The sequence below is a fragment of the Ochotona princeps genome, chromosome 24 (genome assembly GCF_030435755.1).
Source record: "Ochotona princeps isolate mOchPri1 chromosome 24, mOchPri1.hap1, whole genome shotgun sequence".
Taxonomy (NCBI): Eukaryota; Metazoa; Chordata; class Mammalia; order Lagomorpha; family Ochotonidae; genus Ochotona; species Ochotona princeps.
This window is the reverse complement of record NC_080855.1, coordinates 12949574-12974708: the sequence shown is the minus strand read 5'-3', so window position 1 is coordinate 12974708 and position 25135 is coordinate 12949574. Positions and strand designations below refer to the sequence as shown.

At 55.7% G+C, this 25135-nt stretch overlaps 1 protein-coding gene and 1 non-coding gene across 4 annotated transcripts; one reads left to right on the top strand and one right to left on the bottom strand.

Moving 5' to 3' along the window:
* METTL22 (methyltransferase 22, Kin17 lysine) lies at positions 1–13725 on the bottom strand. 3 transcript variants are annotated; one of them, XM_058680898.1, is made up of 11 exons: positions 13623–13725; positions 10966–11119; positions 8883–9215; positions 6701–6741; positions 6467–6611; positions 4909–4977; positions 3649–3702; positions 2510–2590; positions 2176–2278; positions 1174–1342; positions 1–95 (listed from the first exon to the last, which is right to left on the bottom strand). In XM_058680898.1, exons 2-11 carry the CDS (start codon positions 11069–11071, stop codon positions 60–62), a joined length of 1137 nt encoding a protein of 378 aa, XP_058536881.1. In that variant the 5' UTR covers positions 11072–11119; positions 13623–13725; the 3' UTR covers positions 1–59. The 3 variants fall into 3 exon arrangements, with proteins under 3 accessions (XP_058536881.1, XP_058536882.1, XP_058536883.1); XM_058680899.1 differs by lacking the exon at positions 13623–13725 and adding an exon at positions 12457–13101; XM_058680900.1 differs by lacking the exons at positions 10966–11119; positions 13623–13725 and having other exon boundaries at positions 6701–6775; positions 8883–9065.
* Positions 13726–22098: 8373 nt separating this feature from the next.
* On the top strand, positions 22099–22204 carry LOC118757817 (U6 spliceosomal RNA). Its single transcript, XR_004995382.2, has one exon. It is a non-coding gene; the product is annotated as a U6 spliceosomal RNA (small nuclear RNA).
* Positions 22205–25135: the final 2931 nt, after the last annotated feature.

Here is a 25135-nt window from a genome sequence, read left to right as displayed (position 1 = left end):
ATGCCGGGTTGAGGTTACTAGTCACGTGGCAGGGCGCTGTGCTGGGTCAAGGCTATGGGTCACGTAGCGGGCTCTGCGACGATCTTCCAGAGCTCCTACAACACACGGAAAGGACAGGCCCCTGAGGTGTGCACAGCACCGTCACGGTTGAGTGAGGAACGCAAGTGGCCAGGCAGGTGGCACACGGCACAGGAGCTGGGCTGCAGGCCACTGCAGGTGCAGCAGCGTGTACTTGTATGCTATCTCACGTGGCAGGGAAGCTGGGTGGACAAACCCTGGGGGACCAGGATGCCACAGGATGGACAAGCCCTAGAGATGGGCAGTGGGCTCCGAGGCACCAGCCGCCCCAGTTGCTGACCTGTCTAAAGAGCCAACTTCCCGGGTCTGAACACTGGCACCAGAGCAGTGAGGTTCTGCAGCTGGCCAGGCACAAGCCGCCTCCACCTGCACGAGCCGTCTCCCTGGAGGCCTCTGGGAGGCAGGGCAGTGCCCAGGGAGTCTCCACACAGCCAGGAAGAGCCCACAGCCAGCCTGGGCTGGCCTGGCTCGTGCCCGGGGCCCTGAGAGCCGGCGCTGCTGCCCCATACTGCCCTTCTCCTGCTGAGCACGAAGCCCGGTGGGTCTCTGCAGACCAGGGAAACGGAAGACCCTGCGAAGGCCCAGAGGAGGTGAACTCTCATTTTTGGATCTGCAGGAATCCAGCTCCTGGGAATCTCAAGGGCTTTGCAAGTGTCATTTTGATGTTTCCACTTTTCCCTAAGGACTAGGAAGAGATGTGGCTGTAGGATTAGGCCCCAGCCCTGCCATGCCCTGGCTGGCTGTCACTGTGAGCATTAACTGTGACAGTGGTGTGACTCTGAGGTCTGCTGTGACAGGCTCCCACTGTGCCCGGGACAAGCCTGTCGGGGCCGAGGGGGTCAGGGAATTTTCATACTAAAGATGAGGCCACCTGCAGCCACAGTGTAGTCCCCAGCTCAAGAACTGTGAGCCCTGACCCCAGTTCCCTCCACTGCCTTCCTGCTCCCCCAAGCCTGCTTGCCCTGGAGTCTGAATGACCTTAGGAAAAGAATGTGCGATCCACGGGCGTGCTGAGGGCGGGGCTAGGACCGTGGCACCTGTGCAGCCTCGGCTGCGTGTGGGCACCCCGGCAGCCCCTCCAGGGCTCGGACCTACCAGCTGCTGGATGCGCTCATAGAGCAGCCGTTGTGGGAAGGAGGCCTCCACGGGCTCCACCATGAAGCGCAGCGGGCCGCCCGCCAGCCTCTCCAGAGCCTCTAGTGAGGCACGGAAGTGGTCGTAGGCTTCACATGTCACATCCAGGTGTCGCAGCGTGAAGTTGAGCCTGCAAGCAACGGGCCACACGAGCAGCTGTCATCATGGGGAAGGGCTTGGTTGCCCTGTTGTCTTATGGCTTTCATTTCCCAAGGGCGGGTGGTAACTGATGCCCACTGCATGGCAAGCCCTGGCGTAGTGTCGGCCTGCACCTGCGAGGGCTCGAGAGGTGGAAAAGTCGATCACCTCCACCTCTCAGATGGGATGCCGAGGCTCACAGCCTGGGCAGACGCAGGGCAGGCTGGCTCACTACCCCAGGGTGCCCGCAGCCAGCACGCAATCCGGCACAGGGAGCTCCCCTGACAGTCAGGGGGAGGAGGGCTCTGCAAACACGCAGGACAGAGACAACACTGTCAGAAGCCAGGGGACGGCACAGACTCCAGAGACAGCCACAGCACAACGGAGCCTGCTGGCCGCGCTGCGCACCTCGCACCGCGGGGTTCTTCGCCCCTTTCTAGGAAGGAGCAAGCCCACCCCCTAGCGTTGGCCTCTCATCATCTCTGCTCCCTGGGGTCCTATTCCCAGAGTGTCAGGCATCGTGCCACACACTAAATGGGGCTGTAAGCTGGCAGGACATTTGGGGGGAACACCCTGACAGAGCTAGGGGTGAGGAGGCTGGCTGCGTCAGGGAGGGGGGAGAGAGGCAGTGCCAGCAGAGCCAAGAGTGCGGGTTCTTGGTGGAGCGTGGGGGCCGGGCTGCACCCCGTCCACAGGGTCACACTCCCCCGGGCTCTGTCAACTGGTAGGCAGGGCCCAGGCAGAGATAAGGGGGTGTGAGCGGTGGGGAGAGGCTGGCTGACCCTCGGGGTGCCAGCCCTGCCCCACAGAGTGGGGCTTGCTCACCTCTTCTCCACTGACAGGATGGCTGTGCAGGCATTTCTGAACCTGTGAGCGAGCCGGGACAGCGTCTTAAACAGGGCATCCGTTAAGTCATCGTCGTAAAACACTGCGGGGAGAGAAAACCCGCTCCAGGGAGGCCCACCTCCCGGAGGGACCCGCACGGACCCCGCAGGGAGGCCCACCTCCTGGAGGGACCCGCACGGACCCCACAGAGGCATTGCCAAGCACAGAATACTTCCCAGATGTGGAGCCCGGCCTGGGAAGATGCTTCCCAAATCCAGAGTGCTCTGGGGGCAAGAACACACAGTGTGCAGGTGTGTGTGACCAAATTGCTCACCTTCAGCGGCGAGCAGCACCGTGGTGTGAGCATACAGGTCAGAGATGTCCTCTTCCGACCAACTGAACGGGACCTCGGGATCTACGGGACAGGACAGCATGGTGGGTGCCTGCTCCTCTCTGTTGCCCCCAACTCTCCCAAGAAACTTCCTGGGAACGGGCCTAACAAGATGGCCCAGCTGGCTAATCCTCCCCCTGCAAGCTCTGGGATCCCATTTGGGCGCGGGTTCATGTCCCAGCTGCTCCACTTCCCATCCAGCTCCCCGCTTGTGGCCTGGGAAAGCAGTTGAGGACGGCCCAAGGCCTTGGGACCCTGCACCCACGTGGCAGACCCAGAAGCTGCTCTTGGCTCCTGGCTCCAGATGAGCTCAACCTTGGCAATTGCAGCCATCTGGGGGGTGAGCAAGCACACAGAAGATCCTTCTGCCTCTCCTCTCTGAAAATCTGATCTGCCTTTCCAATAAAAAAAAAAATCTTAAAAAAAGAAAAAAAACTTGAAAAGAGACACTGCTGGGGCAGCTCCTTGACTGGGCACTGCCAGGCAGACTTGCCTGGGTCCTGGTACCCCAGCTCCAGGGCCATGGCTGCCTGTGTGGAGGCTGCCAGTGTAAGAGGTGCCTTCCTGCCAGGGAGGGACAGCTGACCCTGTTGATGTGCTGGGTGACCCCCCACTGCCTCTCCTTTGGGGGCTTAGTCTGCACACTAACAGACAGGGTGGTCGTGCAGCCAGTGGGCACGGGATGCAAAGTGCTTGGCAGCTGACAGGCACTTCCTGCCTTCTGCCCCTGCCAGCCTGACGCGTGAGAGGAGAGGAGTTGCCATATTAAACAGGAGCTGCGCTTCGTCCTCAGGTCAGTACAGGCGAGGAGACAACGCTCCCACCAGGGCTGGACCATTTGCTGGGAAACAGCTCATGTTCCAGGGGTTGCCAAATGGGAGTTCACACCCTGGCCAGCCGGGGGACCCTGGCAGACCCTCCTCCTCTCCCAAGGTAGGGCTCATCACACCTATCGCACTGTGATGCCATGAGCGTAGGGGACTTGCCAGGATGTGGGGTGACCCTGGTGAGAACCTGCGTGTTGCTGTTCCATCAGGGCCCCGAGGATTTACAGAGGAATTCCAGCCCCAGAGGGCACACACCTGTGCAGAGCTCATCCTTCAGCCAGTCCAGCTCTTTGACCTTCACTGTGCCACCTGTACAAACAAAGCAAAGTGAACCCTGGATTCTGCACAACCCTAAAGATAAATGTGTACCCAAACAGCAAGCCCGCTCACACAGCTCTCCTCCGCCCTCCCACCTCTGTCTCTGGAGCACTTCTGGACTGCTAGGCGTCAGTGACCGCAACAGACACAGGGAACACAGATTTCCAAGTTACAGCTTCACCCTCGGGTGCAGCTGCCCTCTGTGACTGCGAGGTGGCCAGAAAGCTGCAGGAGTGTGCGCTTAGGGGCATGTGGAAAGGAAGAGCTGAAGGCACACACGGAGACGGGAACCCTTGGGTCACAAAGGCATGTCTGGGATAGCAACGGTTCACCTGTTCCCTCCTGGTCTTTCCTGACCACTCCCTGGACACTGAATGTGTCAGGGACCACACTCCTCCCAGAGCCTGCAGCCTAGCAGGCATGAGGTGGCAGAAAGCAGCCAGCCAGCCACACTAGTACACAATGAAGCGCAGTGCTTCTGGGCTGTCACGGTCCGTCAGGGAACTCGTCAGGAGGCCAGAACCTGAGGAGGAACTGTTGGGGGCATGAGATAAGGGCACTTGAGGAAAACGGGGTACCAAGTGCAAGGGCCCAGGGAGGGGGCCTCATGCAAGGCCAGTAGGGCTGAAGCTGGGGGAGCTGGGCAGTGCAGAGGCTACAGAGGGCAGGGCCAGACCCCGCAGCAGGCAGGAGCCCCCCACACTACTGGGAAGCAGGGCTAAGAGGGGCTGCTCAGTTAGACAACGGCCAGCAGCCATCATGGAAGGCTGTGCTGGGACCCGACAGTGAGGCGAGGGGCTGGAGGACAGAGTGGGCTGAGAGCACAACCCTTGAAACGGGTCGGGAGGGAGGCAGGGAAACAGGCAAGGCCAGGACAGAGGTGTGGAAAGGTGGGGAAGGGCTGGGAAGTAACGGAGTCCTGGCAGGGATCCAACAGGGAGGGGCCAGGCAGGCATCCCACAAGGGCCCCTCTGCATGTAAGACGGAGCATGTCCTGGAGAATCCGACAGGAATGGTGACAGGGAGCTGAAGGCAGGATATGACAGTGGGTGTGGGGAGGTGACCCGAGGACAGACCGTCTGTGTCCTGCAGCTTCTGAAGCCAAGATGTCTCATGTTCCCTCCGTTCACCTGCCGCCAAGGGAGCAGGTGCACCCCTGCCTCCTGGGTGCTGCCCTACCTGCCCCATGGGCCTCACCTGCAGCTGCCAGGTGGCTGTTGAGGGCAATGTTCCGCTGGCACATGGCCAGGAGGTCTGCTCCGACATCTGCAACGACAGGCCAGGCCGCCAGGTGGCAGGCGTCAGGGCACGTTGAGCTCCACAAGCAGCAGGAACTAACGTTACATCTGGTCCTGGAAGGCTGTTCTCAGTGCTTTCCCCTGAACAAGAAACCTCCTTCCTGGGGAGACAGACTGTGCATCTGGAGCGGAGGGGGCTCCCAGCACTTTGCACTCCAATGCCAGGAGGCTCTGAAGAGCAGAGGGCTCACGTGAGCGCAGGGAGCAAGGGCTGGGCTCTGCAGTCAGGCTGACACCCAGGTCAGAAGGCATTCCGACAGGATTAACTGAGGTGGCCAGTGGGTCCAACTGGGCCAGCGCTTGTGTTCCTGGGTATGGTTCCCTGCCTGGCCAGCCCGAACAGGGGTATCTGTCCTCTCTGGAAGGAGCAAGGCTTTGACCCAAATCAGCTTCCAGCTGGGAGAACCTCTGTGTGGAAGGCAGACAATGACCCTAGGCTGGCTCCTGTGGACACGGATCTTCCCACCGCACCTCTCTGCCGCCAATCCCCGGGGACCAGCCCGTCTGTGCTCAGGGGCTCCGCAGAGGGTGGCACAAGACGGGAAGGGACTACCCTTCAGAAGAAGGCCACTGGACAGAGACTGCTGCTGGGTGGTGCGCCTGACGGCGCAAGGCCAGTTCAGCTGTTGCTAAATTCCCATGGGGCTGTCAGGGACACCCCCTGGGACTCCAGAGAAGCAGCTCCGGCTGAGTTGGGAGGTACCCTTGGCCCTCAGGCCTGGGCCACCCATGAGCCCTCTGCAGGCCCCCAGCAGCTTCCAGGGCTCTGCATCTACAAACCGCACACGTGACTGAGGCACTACAGAGCTGGGGTCTGGGCTGTGTTCTCGGGTTTGCTTGTGGTTGAGCATAAAGTGAGCTGGCTAATTCGCCTTGGCTTCAAGCAGCCGCTTGGACAGAGGGGACAGCAACGGGCTTCCTGGCTGTTGGCCAGGGCACAGCAAGGTTGCACCTGGAGGTTAATGCACAGGAAAGGGGTTTATCCCAGGCACGACAAACTGTCAAAGCCATGGACGCTTACAGAAATCCTAGTGTGAAAACACAGGCCTGCCAACTCACTGCTCACCAGCCCCATCTGGCAGGTCCCCAGGTACCCAGGTCAGGAGTTCAGCCAACCCCACAATGCGAATCAAGTGGGGACTGCACCACTACGAGCGATTTCCACTTGCTGTTTCACATTTTCTACCAAGAACAGACAAGACTACTACACCCAGGAACAAAATCACACATTTGCTGGAAGGCATATGTTTCATAGTTTCCTGGCACGCGGACAGGCACGACAGGGGCCAGAGTCTGGTGCCCGTTGGACCACTCTGTTACAATCTAGAAAAAATGGAGGTTGGGGAAAATCCTCCAGGGGAACAAGACGGCTGAATCAACAGCCAGTGTCCGACTGTTCCTAGCTCATTTGTCACACAGCAGGTACCTGCTGTGTAAGGACAATGTCACATCATTACCTGTGCAGTAGACGGTCTGTGCCATGGTGGCTGCCACGATGCTGGCAAGGCCGGTGCCCGCGCCTAGCTCCAGCACCGTGCGGCCCTCGAAGAGGTCCCGCTGGGACAAGATGTAGTCGGCCAGGAGCAGGGCACCCCGCCACACCTGCAGGGGAGACCGCAGCAGGGCAGCAGGTGGCATGTGGCTCGGGAGGGCCCCTTCAGAACCATAGGTCGCGGCTCAGACCTACCCACCTGTTTGCCAACATCCTCCAGCGGGGTGGCCATGGTGTGCTCTGCACAGGATGGAAACAAAAAGACAAACGCCCCCTGTGAAAACGGGGTGGGTGCCAAGTCATGGGCCGAGGACACACGGCCGTCAGTGGACACGTGCTGGGGAAAAGCAGAAACAGGGCCGGGCTCCTGGGGGTGGGGCGGGTCTGTGCAGCCCTGGGACGCCAGGCCTCGAGGGTGGCTCACCCTCTTCCACCAGAGCAGGTGACTCTCTCCTCAGCCCAGAGACAGGGTCATGGCAGCTGTTCACCCAGCCCATTCAGCACAAGCGCACCACCCCACACTTCCCTTCAACATTCAACTACTACAACTTTAGAATCATATTTATACGGCAGCAATAATCGCAGCTCATTCTACAACACTTTCTTACACTTGGAATCACACTGGAAGAAAAGAAGCTTGCATTTATGTCCTCTTCAGCAAAGTGGAACGGAAGTATGTTAAGTATTCCCAAACAGAAGATAGTACAAACAGGGTGACTGGTGGAGATGCGGAGAGAATGCGAACACCAGATCAAAGAGAAAAACCAAGATGCCCCACTGTGCTGTTTGAAAGGTGAGTTCATGCTGTCATCTGCGAGTGAGGTGCCAGCACACACACAGCACATGAGGGCAGTTTCGGATGCTCCCTGGCCCTGCAGAAGCTAAACCTCTGTTCCTACAAGGGACAGCAGGGACGCGGTGGCTGACAGGGCTGCATGGAGACCTGGAAGACGCTCCGGGTTCCTGGTTTTGGGTTGGCTCTCCAGCCACTGAGGCCACTTGGGGAGTGAACCAGCAGATGGAAGATCTTTCTCTCTGTCTCTCCTCTCTGTAAAACTGGCTTTCCAAGGAAAATAATTAAGTCTTAAAAAAACAAAAAACAAAAAAACCACTCTGCAGAAGGCAAAGGGCCATGGCCTAACATTGCTTTAAATCAGAACGGAAAACACCCCTGACCCGTCCAATGGCTGGCCCTTCACTGAGCAGACACCTTCTCTCGGCTGGCGCAGGGCTCAACACCACTGAGGTTCTCCCTGATCAGGATCTGCCAAAGCGATGGAGAAGTCATGCCTTCTCCATGCCATGTGCCGCGCTGGATGCTTCAGGAGCCAGAACTCAATCCATCCTCCACGCTGCCCAAGGACATGGGGCCAAGAGCCGTGCCACAGAGGAGGAAGGGGGCGGGGGCAGCACAGCAGGCATGGGGAGGGGTGTGTGCACAGCCCCCTGACCAGGTGCTCCAGGCTTCCTGATGCTGGGGCCCCCTCGCCTCAGGGTCTCAGTCCTGGGCACTGGGTTACTTTCCCTCTTGGGTGCTGTGGCAGAAGTTCTGTCTCCCTGGCCGTTGTGGGGAGCTCCCCCAGGGCTGGCTGGCCCGCCCGAGAGCTGGTTTCATCCGTTGCAGCTGGGCCACTCCAGGCCCTCAGCTGCTCTTCTATGAATGCAGATACAACCTCAGCACCTCAGCCGTGGGACTGCGATCAGGTACCCAGATGATGCTCGGCAGAGCACATCTGTGAGCACCTAGAAACCCCAGCCAAAGCCTCCAGGCCTGGTACTGCCAGGGGTGCCTGGAGGGCCACAGTCAGGGGAAAGAAGACCAATTCGATCCAAATGTGGCAAGTGGTTTTTCTAAAGCCAATCAGATCGATCACAGCTTCAGTCCCTCCCCACCTGCCACGCCCTGGCGTCTCCCGAGGCTCAGCCTGGGTCTTCCACAGCCCTCCTACGTGTCAGCCTGCTGAGCGAGAGTGGAACAAGAATGGGGAAGCTGGGGCAGCGAGGCTTCCTGGAGGTGATGGCATAGCTGGGTCCTGACCGACAATCAGGAACGTGCTAAGGGGGCAGGGGCTGGGGCAGGATGAGCCTGTGAGAGTGTGAGCCAAGGCTGCAGCAGCGTGCAGTGGGGGTCACCAGTGCTCTGTCCTGAGGGTAACCGGTGCCATGGAGGAGTCTTGTGCAGGACCGGGACCCGTGTTCTGGAAGGCTCTCTCTGCCGACAGGGGCTCGGCTTTGCTCGCACTTATTCCTGACTTAGTTCTGAGAAGTGTCCTGCCTAACGTGTCCTGGCCTGGGCCTGACCACAGACAGCACATTGCACATTCTTGTGCCCTGACACTGCGGGGTCACCTTGGTGGCAGGGGCGTCAGGCCTTCCCTTACCGATTTTGATGACATCTTGGGGGCTGCTGTCCTGTGCATCACCTCCAGCGACGTCGTGGTCTTCCTGCTGCGTCAGAACCATGGGCCGTACCTTGGCTCTGCGAGGCTCTGCGGGGTCGGGATCTGAGGCGGCGCGGGGCCTCCTCTTCACAGCCAGATCCCCGTCCTCGTCCAGCTGGGCCCCTGCCCCGGCCCAGAGGGAAAAGCCCTCAGTGCTGCAGCCACCTCCGGGAGCTGCCCCCTGGGCATGGCCATCTGTGTCACGGGCACCCTCAGCCCCAGGGTCTGTCTCAGCGTCTCGGCTCCACAGAAGCTTGAACTGCGACAGGAACACTGAAAGGCAAGACCAACATTGAGGATTATCCTGAGGCACCTGCCCACCAACGGGAAAGCCAGGTGGAGCTGCCCTAACGGCGGGAGGGAGGACCACGGGACTGACTTCTGATCCCTAGGTCAATGCAAGAGGTGCCAACAAGAGCTGTGTGTGAAGAGGGTTGGGGGGAGGGCTGGAGGCAGAGGAGCAAGGACCCCAGAAGTAGACCCTTCTATTCCAGGGTCTGACCCCTGGCGGGTCACGTCTCTGCTCTGTGCATGAAGAATGAACAGCATCCAGCCCCGAGGAGCCCGCAGCCATGCTGGGTCACAGCTATACAGCACGCAGCTCAGAGCAGCTGTCTGTTGTGTTGCTGGTCTTCCCTTCACTTGGACCCCCTGTCTCTCCCAAGGAAAATGCCCCTGTGCGTGTCGGAGGTGGGTTTACTGAGGCAGGCCCTGACACGCACACTGGCTCCCCAGCTGCATGCGGGCTCCTCGCTCCCTTCTTTGGACCGAGCCCCGTGAGCCCGCAGGACTGAGCTCACGGTCCCCTTCTTTTTCCTCAAGGCTCCCAAAGCACCCTGGGCTTCTGCAGAGTGCTTCTCTCACTCATTCGGTCAGCAAACAGCCCCTGATGGTACTAAGCACCATGCTAGGTGCTGGGGTGCACAACAGAGGGGCAGGGCTTGTCAGCATGGACAAGCAGGCAGAGGCTGGGTTGGGCCAAGTTTTCCAGGCCTGCTTGTTACCCTGAGGTCAACGGAAAGTCACCCACTGAGAGATGTAACGCAGGGCAGGGCTGCGTCTGGTTTCACTGGTAAGAGCTCCCCACCACTGCCGTGGAGGTGAATGAAGGAGAGAGGGAAGGAGAAAAGCCGGGGAGCCCAGGTGGGAGACGGAGACAGCCAAGCAAGGGGTGGGCGGCTGGACCGGGTAGAGTGGTGGGCAGGGGGAGGCCTGGAGGCTCACTGGGCTCGGCTACATTACATCTGTGTTTCCAGCACCAAGGTTGGGGAGCCTGGCACCCAGGGCACTCTCCAGGAAGCACAGGTGTTTGCTCAATGAAGGATGGGCACTTAAGAAGTAGTGGTGGCTAGTTTTATGATCTGATCTAGCTCCCTGCTAATGCTCCTGGGAAAGCAGTGTAGGATGGCCCAAGTGCTTGGGCCCATGCACCCATAGGAAAGAGCTAGAAGAAGTTTCAGACTCCTGGCTTTGGCCTAGTCTTGTCCCAGCTACTGTGGCCACATGGCGACTGACTGGCAAATGAAAGATCTCGCTCGCTCTCTCTCTCCAGGTAACTCTTTCAAATCAGTAAGTTTATGTTAAAAAAACAACAAAGTGGTGTGTGTGGGTGCCATTGTGGTATAGCACATTAAGCTGCTGCCTGCCATGCCAGCATCCATTATGGGCACTGGTTACAGTCCCAGCTGCTTCACTTCCCATTGAGCTCTCTGCTAATGCACCAGGAAAAGCAGCAGAAGATGGCCCAAGTGCCGGCCCCCCGCTACTCATACGGGAGGACCTGGATGAAGCTGCTGGCTTTGGTTTGGCCAGTCCAGGTTATTGGAATCACCTAATTTAAATAGATGGAAGACTTCTTTTTCTCTCTCTACTTCTCTGCAACTGACTTTCATATAAATAAATCCTAAAAAAGAAAAAAAGGCAGCAGCGGTATGATAATAGCAACCTGGTTTTCTCAATCTTTTTCCCACAAAAATGGGCGCCACGGGGCACTGGGCTGTCACACCCGTGCCCAGGCCCTTACCTGGCTGGCCCATAGCGTTGAGCCGTACCATTAGATGTCTGTGGTTTGGCGTGTAGAGGTGGACATCGGACAGCACAGTGTCACTTCTGAAGGTGATTTCATCCATGGCTGGCAGGAGGAGCAAGCAGCACCATGGCCCGAGTCCCGCAGTCACCTGAGGACAAGAGTAGCTGAGAGGCGAGAGCAGGGCTCAGGAAGGAGAGGCTGGGGTGTGGGGGCAATGCAGACAAACCCAGCAGGTGGAGCATGGCAGGGCGACTGGGAGGAGAGCGGTTTTCTTTCCAACTCCCTTTTCATTGTTCCTAAGGACTAGGCAAGGAAAAAGAATGCAGCCAAAAATACTTTATTTTGGTCATATCATATTCCTTTTCAGGAGCATTTTTTTACTTATGGTCTGTAGCAATAAAGTTGTTCCTTTCTAATGTTTCCCACTTTTTAAAAGAAATTATGAAAAATTATGAAAAGCTTTAGACAAGAAAATTGGGAGACCAGCCTACCTGACCATCTGCCACTGCTTAGATTCAACGACGGCCCACGTTTTGCGTCCTGTGCTTGCCCTGCCTAGCCATTGCTTACACATCGGAGTGGACAGGAGGCGGCAGCGCGCGGTAAGTCCATCAGCACTTCTCTCCTCAGTCTTGCTGCAGAGCCACAGCAGCATCAGCAGACTTAAGACAAGGAACAACTCTACTACCACCTGAAAGCCAGGCCACACTTCTCTCCTTCTGCCTCCCGAATGTCTTTCAGTTATTTTCCTCCAAACCAGGACTTCCACACGGCATCCAGTTGACACAGCTCTAGTCTTTTTCCTCTAGAAGCTAACACTACCTATCTTTGTACCACTGGTTGTTTTGTTTTTTTCTCTTAAAAAGTGGATGGACTGGAAGCAGCTGCAGAGGGAATCACTGCACAGATGGTGCTTGGATACGGAAAAGCTACGAGGGTGACCCAGCAACAACTCAAATCTGGAAAACCACGCTACAGGTAAAGCTTGGTCAAGCAGAAGAAAGATGCCAAATGTCCCACACCTCATAGAACAGCTTGATGGACCCGAAGCCCGTCGAGGGAGGTTGGAAGATGGGACCATGGTAACCCATCACAACCCAGGGACCATGGTAACCCATCACAACCCAGGGACCATGGTAACCCATCACAACCCAGGGACCATGGTAACCCAGCACAACCCAGGGACCATGGTAACCCAGCACAACCCAGGGACCATGGTAACCCAGCACAACCCAGGGACCATGGTAACCCAGCACAACCCAGGGACCATGGTAACCCATCACAACCCAGGGACCATGGTAACCCATCACAACCCAGGGACCATGGTAACCCATCACAACCCAGGGACCATGGTAACCCAGCACAACCCAGGGACCATGGTAACCCATCACAACCCAGACTGTTTTCAGGCTCCAATCACACCCAATCAGAGTTCCTACATCTAAGTACTTGCCAAAGGGCGGCAAAAGTCATCCAAATACACACATTTTTAGGAAACAAGAAGATTGCTTATTAAGCTCTGTGATGTTTTCTCAACTCAACACTACAAAGCCATGCTAGATTTCACTGCGTCAAAGAAAGCAAAGCAGAAATGCTCCTGAGTCCTTGGATAATACCCTCGGTGGATGGATGGACAAGGCAGTCTAGTCAGAGTGGACAAGATGGAGATCGGGCAGCCTGGACATCACACTACCACTTCAAAGGCAGCCCATGGTGAGATGTCCTGGGGGGGAGGGGGGACACAGGACTCTGCAGTGTTAGAGAAAAGCAAGAGAAACCAACAGAACTCTGAAGGTGCTGTGAAAGTTAAATGCAAATCCAAAGATTCCATCTGCTGCTACAGTTGCAACTTTGTTGGGAAAATGACAACCCAAAATAAGTCAACTTTTCCAAAAGTTACCATAGCATCACACACCAAGTTTTCTCAAATGCTAAGAAACTCATATTCTTTTCCATTTCAAAATTCAAACTGGCCAGGGTTTCCAGGGAACAAACACTGCACGGCACATCCCAGGTGAAGGCGGTTCCCTTTAAGGGGCTTGGCCCAGAACCAGGTAAGTGATAAGTAAAAGGGACATGGGCCACTTTGGGGGCCAACAGTAAGGGCTCCCATCACGGCAGCTTCACTGTTAACACTAACAGGAGTCTCCCGTAGGAGGGCGAGGCTGGATGGGACTGGGCTCCTCGCTGGGCGGTGCTGAGAGGCAGGCCGCCTGGGCTGCAGGTTCGACACCCCCCTCCCCGGGCAGAGCCGACAGGAGGCTGTTCTGATTCCTCCTCTTGGGCCTGCTGGCGGGGTCGTCCCCTAAGGCCGTGGACCAACCCCTCTCCTTCCAGTATTATCAGCAGTCAGCATAGGACGGTCCGCGGCCAGAAGCAGGTTGACAGCGGGAGAAGACGCTGCAGGAAACCGCGGCCCAGGGGGAGTGGCCGGGGAGGCTCCACGGACCCCTCGGTGGTGTCTCTCCCTCCCTGCGTCAACTCCCAGAAGAGGACACCGCCAAACACCCTTGTTGGAAGAGGGAAATGGGCTAAGAGTGGCCTCGGGCCTTTGGCTTCGGGTTTGTGGGAGCTCAAACTTCAAAACGAGGCTCCGTGTCGGAGGTCCCCGACATCCTGCTTCCTCCCGACCCTTCGCCCAGGGGTCTCACCCAGCGCGGCTCCCGAGCTCTGCAGCACGTCCTCAGCTGGGCTCAGGGTGCCGCCATGACGGGCGCTCCGCGCAGGCGCGGCCTCGCCCCCTCAGGGTGCGCCAGGTTTCCCCGCCCCGTGGCCACGCCCACCTGCCAGGATGCACCTTCCCTGTGTTGGCTCCCCGAACAGCAGCTTGCTGGTGATTTGTTGCATGAGGGTAGCCGGCCAAGCCGCGGAAGGCTCTGTAAGGAGTGCACCGAGACCCTGGCAGTGGGGGTCTAGGGCCTGTCGTGCTCGTTATATGTTATCAGTTTTGTTAGTGCACCTTGTTCGCGGTCCGCAGTATGGTGAAGAACTGGCGGAAATTTCATCCTACCTTCCATTCATCGAGTCTCCAAACACCAGGAAAAATCCAGCACATTTTTTTCACTATGGCCCCCCGCAGGATGTAAACTCCAGCAGGGCAGGGGGTTATTTACCTTTGCATCTTCAGGGCCTGGCTCCGTATGCAGCGCACAGGGCCACTCAGAAACGACTGGCTGAACGAATGAGTGCTGGAAATAAGAGAGTGTGCTTATTAGATGTGCAAAGTGGGTGCAGGAGAGCTCACGCAGTGCCGTTGGCCAGCTTGGGGCTGGGCGGTGGTCCTAAGGAGCCCAGCAGAGAGCAGCAGCTGCTCATTGTGGTGTGGAGCAGGCCACGTCCCTGCAAACGTCTGGTACCTTTGGGGACACTTGCAGACTCTCCATCTGGCCCTGCTTCTCATGCACTGCTTTCCTGTGAGGCATGGACAATAGGGCTTCTGTCTTTCCCCTATGGTTGTATAGTCTTGTTGTGGGACACATGGTCCCCCAGGGTTCAAACTGCATTTCCCACACAGCCTTCCGCCCCTCACCAGTGTGGCCCCTGGCTAAAAGGCTGAGAGGGTAAGTGTCATGGATGGCTCCCTACTCTGTCCTTTTCCCTAACCTCGTGCAGCCTGCAGCTTGAATCCACTCTCCTGAGCCTTAAAGACCCCAGCCTGAGGGTGCGGGCATGGGGCTGCCAGATCCTGCAGGACTTGCCACAGCAGGCTCCCAATCACGCCAGCCCCAGGCCTTTGAGATGGGGCTCCGTCCACGCTGCTATGGAAGCTCCTCCACTCCAATCAAACCTCGTGTGGACTGCTTCAGCCGCCTTCATGGAAAGTAAACCTCCAGCTTCCTGACCCACGGAAAAGCTGAATTCACTGAACAAGAAGCCCCATCCATCTGTTCTGTGGGTCTCTATTGAATGCTGCGTCTGGGTGAGACACTGACTGGTTGGTGGTCACGTTGAGGTTGGGGGAAATAGACAGGAAGCCTGCCCTGGGGGAGCTCATGGAGCAGACAGTTGTACTCCTGAAAGTGCAGTCATAATTGAGATGACAGGAGAAAGGACCTGGTGGCACTGGCCAGATGCCAGACACTGCTCCCCAAGCCCTCATGCCAATGGAGTTGTTCACTTCTCAGAATGACCCAATCAGGCAAGTCCTGCCTCTGCAGAGCAGGAAAAGGAAGTGCTGTCCAGCCAAGGAACTCTCTCAAGTGTGGGCTCGTGGCAGGGAAGCCACCATCCCCGGTCTTCTGTCCATCTTGCAGAAGGCATTCAAGAGGCCGGGGAGCACCTGAAAGCCATCTAGAGCTGAGCTGTCCAGCATGGGAGTTAGCAGCCCTAGTCGACTTCAGTGAAATGGAGACTCCGGTTCCTCTATCAGGCTCTGGAGCTGCCCTCACATAGAATGGTCCCATTCTTGCGGAGCAGTCTGGTGGATGCGCTGTTTCTTGCATGCCACGGGTTTCTGAGGAGCCCCTTGCAAATTCCCCTGCCCTGAAGACGGCTCCAGCACGTCCTGAGTCCCAGTGCTCAAACAATGTGGGTGGCCCAAGGAGTCCAAGGCCGACAGCAGCAGCAGCTCACGTGGCTGCCGTTGCCATAGCCAATGGGCTTGACATGGTCTCCATCACACAGCCACCACATCCCCACTCCTTTTACCTTGCCATGTGTATTAGTACCCTAAAGATTGCTTTACAGCTTGCTGGCTTGAAAGAAGAGAGATAGAAATTTATTCTCTCCTATTTCTGAAGGCCAGCAAATTTAAAATGAAGCTGTCAGGGCCTGGCGCAGTAGCCTAGTGGCTAAAGTTCTACCCTTTCATGTGCCAGGATCCCACGTGGGCACCGCATCTAACCCCGGCTGCTCCACTTCCCATCCAGCTCCCTGCTTGTGGCCTGGGAGGGCAGTAGAGGACGGCCCAAAGCCTTGGGACCCTGCACCCACGTAGGGGACCTGGAAGAGGTTCCTTGTTCTGGCTTTGAATCAGCTCAGTTCTGGCCTTTGTGGCCACTTGAGGAGTGAGCCAGCAGATGGAAGATCTTTCTCACTGTATCTTCTCTCTGTAAATCTGACTTTCCAAGAAAAACAAGTGAAAATTTTTTTTTAAGGAAGCTGTCAGTAAGGCTATATTCTTTAAGGGGTGGGAGTGGGAACCCCCCCCCCCCCCCCGTTGGCCTCTTTAAGTTCTCCTTTTATCCTCGCAGTCATTCCTGAGACCTGGAGAAGGGCCGTGTTCTCCTTCCTGTCGCCCAACTGGGGGATGCGGCGTGAGTCTCCGCTCCGGGACTTCCCATGCAGCCCTAGACATCCTGGCCAGCACTGGGAACAGGGTGTTCCTCAGCTTGGTGAAGCAAGGGTTAAGGCGTGAGTGCTCTTGGGCTGGCTTGTCCTGCCCGCTGTCCAGGACTGCTACTGACTGTAGCAGCCAGGGGGAGGCGGAGGTGCTGTCAGACGCAGTGAGGAGTCAGTGGGCAGGAAATTACTGTCAGGTGCTTCTGTGAGCTTGGTGAGCGGGCGGCTCCTGGCCCTTGATGTGTTTTTCTTGTTAATCCTGGAAGATTTTGTCCTCCTGGATGGCAAGTGTCTCCTGCGGGATTGCTCAGAGTGGATGATTAGCATTCTGACCCATGCTCCTTCCGTCTGCGTACAACGGCGACTGCACGGCAATGCAGGGCGATCTTCACCCTGGTTCTTGGTTCTGTGGTGGGAGGCACAAGGTGTATCTGACTTTGTAATAAAAATAATAAATCTTTAAAAGAAAGAGTTATTAATGCATTTGAAAAGCAGAGTTGCAACACACAGCATGGCAGGGGAGGGGAGGAATGACTACCTTGTTGGTCCACTTCTTTTTATTTTATTTTATTGGAAAGTCAGATATACAGAGAGGAGGAGAGACAGAGAGGAAGATCTTCCATCCATTGATTCACTCCCCAAGTGACCGCAATGGCTGTAGCTGCACCAATCTGAAGCCAGGAGCCAGGAGCCTCTTCCAGGTCTCCCAGACTGGTACAGGGTCCCAAGGCTTTGGACCGTCCTCTACTGCCCTCCCAGGCCACAAGCAGGGAGCTGGAAGGGAAGTGGAGCAGCCGGGATTAGAACCGGCGACTATATGGGATCCCGGGGCGTTAAAGGTAAGGACCTTAACCATTATGCTATCGTGCCGGGCCTGAGTGCTGCTTTCCTATGGATGCTGCCCAGTGAATCTTTGGATCTCTTGTCTAATTTCTGTTTTATTTAAAATACACTTTTCCTGCAAGTATATGGAGGGGTTGATTTTTCCAGCTAAGTAAGGGTGTCGTGACTTTGGGAGATAAACCCTTGTCCAGTCAGGATGGCCTCACATATAGAAACACGTGCCAAGCAACTTGCATTATTTTACGGCAAGCCACGAGTGAGATTATTATTGCTTCTGTTTTTCTAAAGTACGGATGGTTTTGGATCCAGAGTGGTTTGCTCATTTCCATTTTAGTAATTTTCTCAGATGGGCATAATACGGTTTATTTGATCACTCCATTGGGATGGACATTGGGTTCATCCTACCCTAACTCTCTCTCCCCGACTTTTCCCATGGTTATGTTGGCCCTGCAAGAGTGGAAGGGGCTCAGTTGACTTATTTCTTTTTTTTTTTCTTTTTTTTTTTTTTAAGATTTTATTATTACTGAAAAGCTGGATATACAGAGAGGAGGAGAGACAGAGAGGAAGATCTTCCATCCGATGTTCCACTCCCCAAGTGAGCCGCAACGGGCCGGTACGCGCCAAACCGAAGCCGGGAACCAGGAACCTCTTCCAGGTCTCCCACGCGGGTGCAGGGTCCCAAAGCATTGGGCCGTCCTCTCCTGCTTTCCCAGGCCACAAGCAGGGAGCTGGATGGGAAGTGGAGCTGCCGGGATTAGAACTGGCGCCCATATGGGATCCCAGGGCTTTCAAGGCGAGGACTTTAGCCGCTAGACCACGCCGCCGGGCCCTCAGTTGACTTATTTCAACAGCCTTCCTGCTGTATGAGGACGCACCACGCAGGTAACATCCTAAAATCCATCCAGCCTCATCTGGGTGGAAATGACAGGTCTAACTGAGAGGCATCTACGTGTCTCAGTTTATTCCACCGGCCTACGTTTTCATCATGTGAGAGGTTGGTAATCACGCAGGGCCCTTGTGGTACCCAGCTGCAGTCACTTCTTCCTGAGTGGCCCCTGGGGTCCTGTGATCTTGACATTCTCTCGCTGGCCACGTGGTGGATGACTGTGAACCCACAGTCACAGAGAGGTGGGTACCCATGGAGCCTCTCACACTGATGCTTTCCTGCTTCTGAGAGTCCCTGGTGTGGGGCGCGGTGGTGCTGTCAGAGCTGCTTTGAGAAAGACTCCCCAAGAACAAGGTGTGGTTTGAAATGTGGGCTGGGTGGACGGGGGCTAGGCTGCATCAGCTTATGCGAGGCTGCACTGGGGCGGGGGTTGGGGGTGGTGCAGGACCAGGACTGAGTCCCTTTTGTGACTTTGGGCCACCCTTGTAAACACCAGATTCCTGTGGGTCCGGTGGGCCAGGCTTCATCAGTGCCTTCCCACCTGCCTCCTGTGTCTCTAGCAGCGCCTCCCTCTGGGGTATCATTCTGCAGCCAGCGTGCTCACTTGGGCAGCACAGATACCGTATCCAGCCCGTGTAATCGTTAGTAGGTTTGTTTTTCCCCTTCTTCCAATTCCCATTTTCCTTCGTGTTCAACCCCTGTTGCACCACGAGCTTTCAGATCTCACAAATATGCTTTGATTATCTGGGCTACCAGCAATTCCTTTCATCTTGGGAACATTTGGCAACCCAATCTAATCAATAGAGGACAGCTGAAGGCTTGTGACGGGAGCATCTTCTAGCGCTCTGCCTGTGGGTGAGAATGTACTACCCGTGTCTTGGTGCCCAGCTGTTCACACTGCCCTGGGCCTGTCCACCCACCTGGTAGGGGGCAGAGCTGAGCGTCCAAGACTCAAGCCCCTGCCGTGATCCAGCGTATACCATCTCTCACTTCTCAGTGCTGCCTGGATGAGGAGGTAGCAAGACTGGCTTCATTTGGCAGATCAGAAAACTTGAGATTCAGAGATGGGAAGTCACCAGCCTGGGGGAAGCAGTGCTGGGCAGCCCAGCCCCCAGATGCACACCGCACTAGCTCTCCTCACTCCTGCTGGGCCAGCTGTGCAGGCAAAGACCATGCAGTCCCTCTGGGCCTTTGTGCCCGGACTGTGCGCCTCCTGGCTTGCCCATTAATTCATTCCTACCTCCTTCGAGAGCTCCATCATTTGAACAATCTTCCCAATTTCCTCGTTGGGAACTCTGCTCCTGTGGAGAGGGAGGGCCATGGTTACTGCTGTTAGTTACTACAGAGGACTCTGCCTCCTTCCTCTGTGTCTCTGGGATGCCAAGTCAGCTCCAAGCCAGTGCTGGCCCATGGTACAAGCTCAATAAATATTGATTCAATGCGAGCCAGCTTTCCAGCTCAACTTTTGCAAGGTTTGGCTATTACTCCTCTGCTCTGTGGGGGAATTTTAGCTACAGGCAAGACGGGGCAGCCTGTGCAAAAAAAGTTTTCAATTTCTTCTTCCCCAGCTGGAAAATGTGTTTTAGAGAACAGTGCCAGGCTATGTGGAGGAGGAGGGGGGTTGGCTGTGCAGGAAGGGACTACAGGCAAATGCCAGGTGCTGCCTCATTCATCCAGACGGGCGACAGGCAACAGGCAGGCTGTAGGGGAGCTGGGCAAAGGAGGCTGGCATGTCTGAGGGTGGCGGGGGAGATGGGCACTAGAAAGGATTTCCAGAAAGATCAACATGGTTCAGGAACAAAGCTTGGACTTAAGCATCTTGGGTTCAAATCCCACCTCCTTCCCAAAGCGCTAGCCTGACCTTCTCTTAGCCAATCATAACAGGCTCGCCATGGGGGATTTGATGAGCTCCTGTGTGAGGGTGCGTCGTATGTCGCAGGTGTTACTTGTGCTCGCTGTTGCCTTGGGCTGCCTTCGTGGTAGGAGGTGCTGCTGTGGTTTTGAGGTGGTCTGTCTTCCCCAGAGCTGGTGTTGGGAGGAGGGGAGAGCTGTTCAGAGCAGGGCCCGGGGGTGGTGCTGGGGGCCAGAGGCTGATCCCATGTGAGCTCTGGCAGTTCCCAGGAGAGGGCTGTGAGGATAGGAGCAAGTCAGGCCCTGCTGCTGCTCTGTGCTCCTGACCTGTGGTGTGATCTCTGCGGGCATTGCCAACCCCCTACCACTCACTACAGAGGCCGCAGCAGGTTCTGTGTCCTTGAACCTCCATGACTTTGAGTGGCAGAAACATCTGCTGTTGTACGGCTAGCACTGGGCCAGGGCGGTGGAGAACGGAGCAGACAAACGCACGGGGCCCTCTCTCTGGTGTTCCGTTGCCCGTGTTGCCCAGTATCAGGCTCTGGGGGCTTAAGATGCATGCCCCTGTGGGCCCAGGCTGCTCTCAGCCCCAGGCCAGTTGGCCCAGTAGCTAGTCCACTCCTCTCACAACCTCTGGGGAAAAGCTTGGTTTGAATCCTAAGTTCAGCTCTGTCTCTGGACAAGACCTCTCATTGCTCCGTGAGCTTCAGTTTCCCCACCTGTACACTGGGAACAAACATGTTGAGAACAAGTCCCTCAGCCTTCCCCAGAGCATGTCCTAGGCTTGCTGCGTGGCTGGCAGTGCACACAGGGGAGGCCCAGGGGACACGTGACCTCTGCTTGACCTACCAGCCAGCTGGCTTCTGCTCACCCTGGCTCCGTGTTGTTCTGATGTCACTGGCCACACTCTGCCGGTGGAAGAGTTGTTTGGCAGGCTGGCTGACAGCCACGTCCAGGGCTCACCTCCCAAGCAGCTGGGAACTTGAGAAGGTCAGAGCAGAAGCGGAATAGGGATGAGCGCATGTCGCCCAGCGGGCTGGCAGCTCTCTGGCGCTGGGCTCTGACCACAGCCTCCACTGCTCTACTTGTACTAGAGAGCTGCCCTCGCATGATGGGGTAGCCATGCCAGTTCTGTCTGTAGCGTCCCTTCCTCCAAGCAGCCAGCCATCCTTGCCCCATTCTTATGGTCCTAGGAGGAACTGTCATGGGGACCATGCCCATCGGAGAGTGTCTTGTGATCCAGGATGGCCAATCACAGAACCCCCGCTTGTTGGCTGATATAACATGACCACCAACAGGGCCAATAGGATTCTTCTATGGCTTAGGGGAGAAGGCTTCTCTTGTTCTGCCAGGTTTTAGGTCAGGAGAAAAGAAGCCTGGGACCTTTGTTCCGGGATAAAGAACATAACAAACAGAATCAGGCAGCACCAGCAACCCTGGAGGTGGCCTTCTAGCTCCTGGATACAGCTCTGCCTCAGGCCAGCACACTCTTGAATCCGCTGCCACCGGCCTACCTTTCTGACCTTACACTTCTTCCCTGGGGAGAGGCGGGCTTGGTTGTGTCCTGTCAGCGCCCTGTGACTGGAGACCCACACACTGCCCTTGGGAGTGTCTGGAAGACACTGCCCTGTGTGCGAAAAAGAACCCACCTGTTTGTCTCCAAATGCTTACCTATGACTTGGAGAGGAAAAGTCCTTGCCTCACGGGATGGCTGTGAGAAATGAGACAAAGCCTTCCTTCGAAACCCTTTGAACAGGACCCTGCAGCTTCAGGAAGCCCGGTAGATGCCACGGTCACTGTTTTATTCACAGAAACAGCATCAGAGAGACATGCACCTGACGTGTTAACAGAGGTGGTGGTGACTTTTTGCTTCATCCCCTGATGAGAAGACAATTATACGTTTCCTAGCAAGCCTTTCTGTTCCTTCCCGTCCTGGTTGACTGAAGACTCTGATTGAGACACCTCTAGGGGCCTCTGTTCAGTCTCTAAGTCGAGGCCAAGGTTGGATGAGGCCAGGCTTGTCTGGCCCGTGTCTAGACACTTTATCTCCCTTGCCTGTTGTAGACGTGAGGTGGAAAATGTTCCCGAACAGAACCCTGGTCCCTGGGAATGAGTCTCAGCTGTAATCAACGTGAAGCCTGGGGTCTTGGAGGTTTTTAAGCGGGAAAGAGGGTTGGGCAGCTGGGAATGTGTGCATGAAGAAAGAGGAGTGGCAGCTGTTGGCATCTACCCAACTTTGCTGTGCACCTAACCCTGTTGTTAAAAAAGTGCTCGCTTCGGCAGCACATATACTAAAATTGGAACGATACAGAGAAGATTAGCACGGCTCCTGCGCAAGGATGACCAGAAAAAAAAAAGCAGCAACAGAAGAAAAGAAAGTCAGTTAAAACCCAAACAACATCTGAAGCTCCAGGGTCGAGGAGACGAGGGGAAGCAGGTGGGTAGTGAGCACCAATCACACCCATTCTCCAAATGCCAGACCGAGGCTCACAGAGGTCTCCACACTCAATGAGCTGGGCTGCCTGAAGCGTGGAAGCTTCCCCTAGAACACAGTGTGTGCCTCGTAGTGAGGAACCACGAGAGAAGGCGGCCTGGCGTGTTTCACTGCCCCTGGCTGTCCAGTTCCCTTCCTCGACAGCGGGCGTATCTGTGCTGCTCTGGGGGAGCACTGGGGAGCCAGTGTGGCCAGTGACCTGCAGCTCCACCCCAGGAAGGCCCTATTTCTCTTACACTGGGCCCCTTCTTTCCCAAAGCCTGATCTGCTGTTCTCGAATGCTGTCTGCTGCTGCTGTTGCTGCAGAGGGGAGGGAAGACCCGCCTTACCTTTGGGAGACCAGATAAACCTGGCCGACCACTGACCTCTCACTCTCTGTCGCATTGAGAGTCTTGATCAGGTTATTTCTAGTGTGACCTTCGCATGCCCCTGGCCTTGGAGGGCTGCGGGGAGCTGGCTGGAGGCTGGCACTGGGCACTGATACGGCCAACTTGGCATGAGCAATCTGTCTAGATGCTGCCTTCTTGTACACTGCCAGGGTCTCCACAGAGGGGAGAGGAAGGCTGGGTAGGCTGATCCTGCCTTTGGTGCCAGGCACGTGATGAGACCTAATTGTTCAGATTGATGCCTGGGCATGGGCTGCAGTCTTGAGCTTGGAGCCCGGCATCAGCTGCAAAGCCAAGGCCTTGTCTCATGAGTGGTCACGGTTGGTCCATCAGGGAGCTAAACTCATAAAGGAGGCCAAAGCGTGACGTGGTGTGGTCAGTGGCCTTTGGGTGCAGGCACCGTAACCCGGGCTGTGGCTGAGCAGGCAGATGCTAAAATCCCCGAGAACCTAACCACGTTACTTTCTCTGAGAAGGAGTTTTTTTTTTTTTTTTTTTCCATGTGGCTTCTCATAAAAATGCTGATGACAGCCATGTGAGTTGGATTTCATTATATTGACTTCTCCAAAGAAGAAAATGAAATTCAGAGAGTTGCAGCATGCTCCCAGTGCCACTCAGCTAGTAAACAGGGAAGATGACATTAACATGAAGTACCTTTGATTCTAAAGTTTTTTTCCATTGCGTCTGTCACATTCAGCTTTGGTCAACTCACATAGGTTAGTAAATATTAACTAGCTATCTTTTACATGCATGCTCATCTTGCAAAATGCACAGGACCATTGCACATTTTTTAAAGGCTTATTTATTTTTATTGGAAAGGCAGATTTACAGAGAGAAGAAGAGAGAAAGATTCATTCGCTGATTCACTCCCCTAGTGGCTGCAATGGCTGGAGCTGAGCCAATCTGAAGCCAGGAGCTTCTTTCAGGTCTCCCACATGGGTGCAGCATTCCAAGACTTTGGGCTATCCTCTGCTGCTTTCCCAAGCTACAGGCAGGGAGCTAGATTGGAACTGGAGCAGCCAGGATTCTAACTGGCATCCATATGGGATCCTGGCACTTGAAGGTGGAGGATTAACCAATCAAGCCATTGTGCCAGGCCCTTACATTTTTAAAAAAACTTATTTATTTGAAAGCAGAATTATGTTCAAACAGAGCGAGGGAGGAAAAAAAGGAGACAGAGTGAGAGAAACTAGTTTTCCATCTATTGATTCACTCCTCAAATGACTATTCTGTTGGTCCAGGCTGAAGCCAGGAGCTTCTTCCAGGTCTTCCACATGCATGCAGGAATAAAAGGATTTGGGTGTATTGGCAGGGAGCTGAATCAGGAGTGGAGCAGCTGGGACTCAAACTGGTGCCCATCTGGGATGCCAGCACCACGGGCAGCATCTTAGCCTGATACGCCACAACTCCATCCCCCTTGTCTCTCATTTAAAGCCTGGATTTCCTGTGGTTGAACCCTGAATGCTCTGCTTAGTGAGACAGGTGCCTTGAAGAGGACTCCCCCAGATCCTCTTGCAGGTGGGGAAGTTGAGGCTCAGGGAGAGGAGGCAGCTGGGGACCCCTTGGCGGCCTAGGGACAGAGTCAGGGCTGGAACCCCCAGGGTGCCCGCTCCTGCTCTAGGCTTGCTCCGTCTGCCTTGGAGCTCCTGCAAGCAGTTGCTCTCCGGCTGAGGGGATTATACTATAATTTGGGGTGGTGCCCTGAGATGGAGAGGAAGTGTCACGCCAGGCAGGTAATGGGACAATTAGACCATGGGCTGCTGCTTCCCCTTTTAGCCTCAGTGACTGCATGGCACCCAGCGGGGAGGGCCATCGGGCTGCTCTAGGGGCCTCTAATGGACAGGGCAGGCTTCACGCTTGGACGAGCATGCGCAGGTCAGGTCCGGGGAGTCTCGTTGGCGTGTGGAAGAGCATGACCTCATAACAACAATAAACAATAAGCAGGTGTTTTTGTCTGGTGCAGTGGTCTTAATGAATGTGCAGGCGTGCTGGATCCATGACTAAAGCTCTCGGTTACTTCCGTATGGGCTTGCTCTGTCGGTTCTGTATGTGCTTGCAAGAAAGGGCTTTTTGGAAGGGCTTGCTTACTTGCTTACTGCTTCGGAGATATTTATTCCGCATCAACTGCACTTCATGGAACACAATAGGTGTTGGATAGGATGAATACAATCCCTGGCTGCACCAATTCCTGTGTTATTCAGTTGCAAACAGGTGCCTCTGCGTTAGTGGCTTACACAGATGGGGAGGAGACTCTGTAACAAGGCATGGATAGAGGATGTTAACAGCTAAGCTCTGCGTCTTTCTGTTTTGATCACCCACAAAGAGGTTTATCCTAATGGTTGTAGAATGGCTGCTGTACTTCCAGGTGTCACGTTAGTATTCCAAGTGAACCAAAACCCTCTTCTTTCCCAGGCCTTGTCTTTTC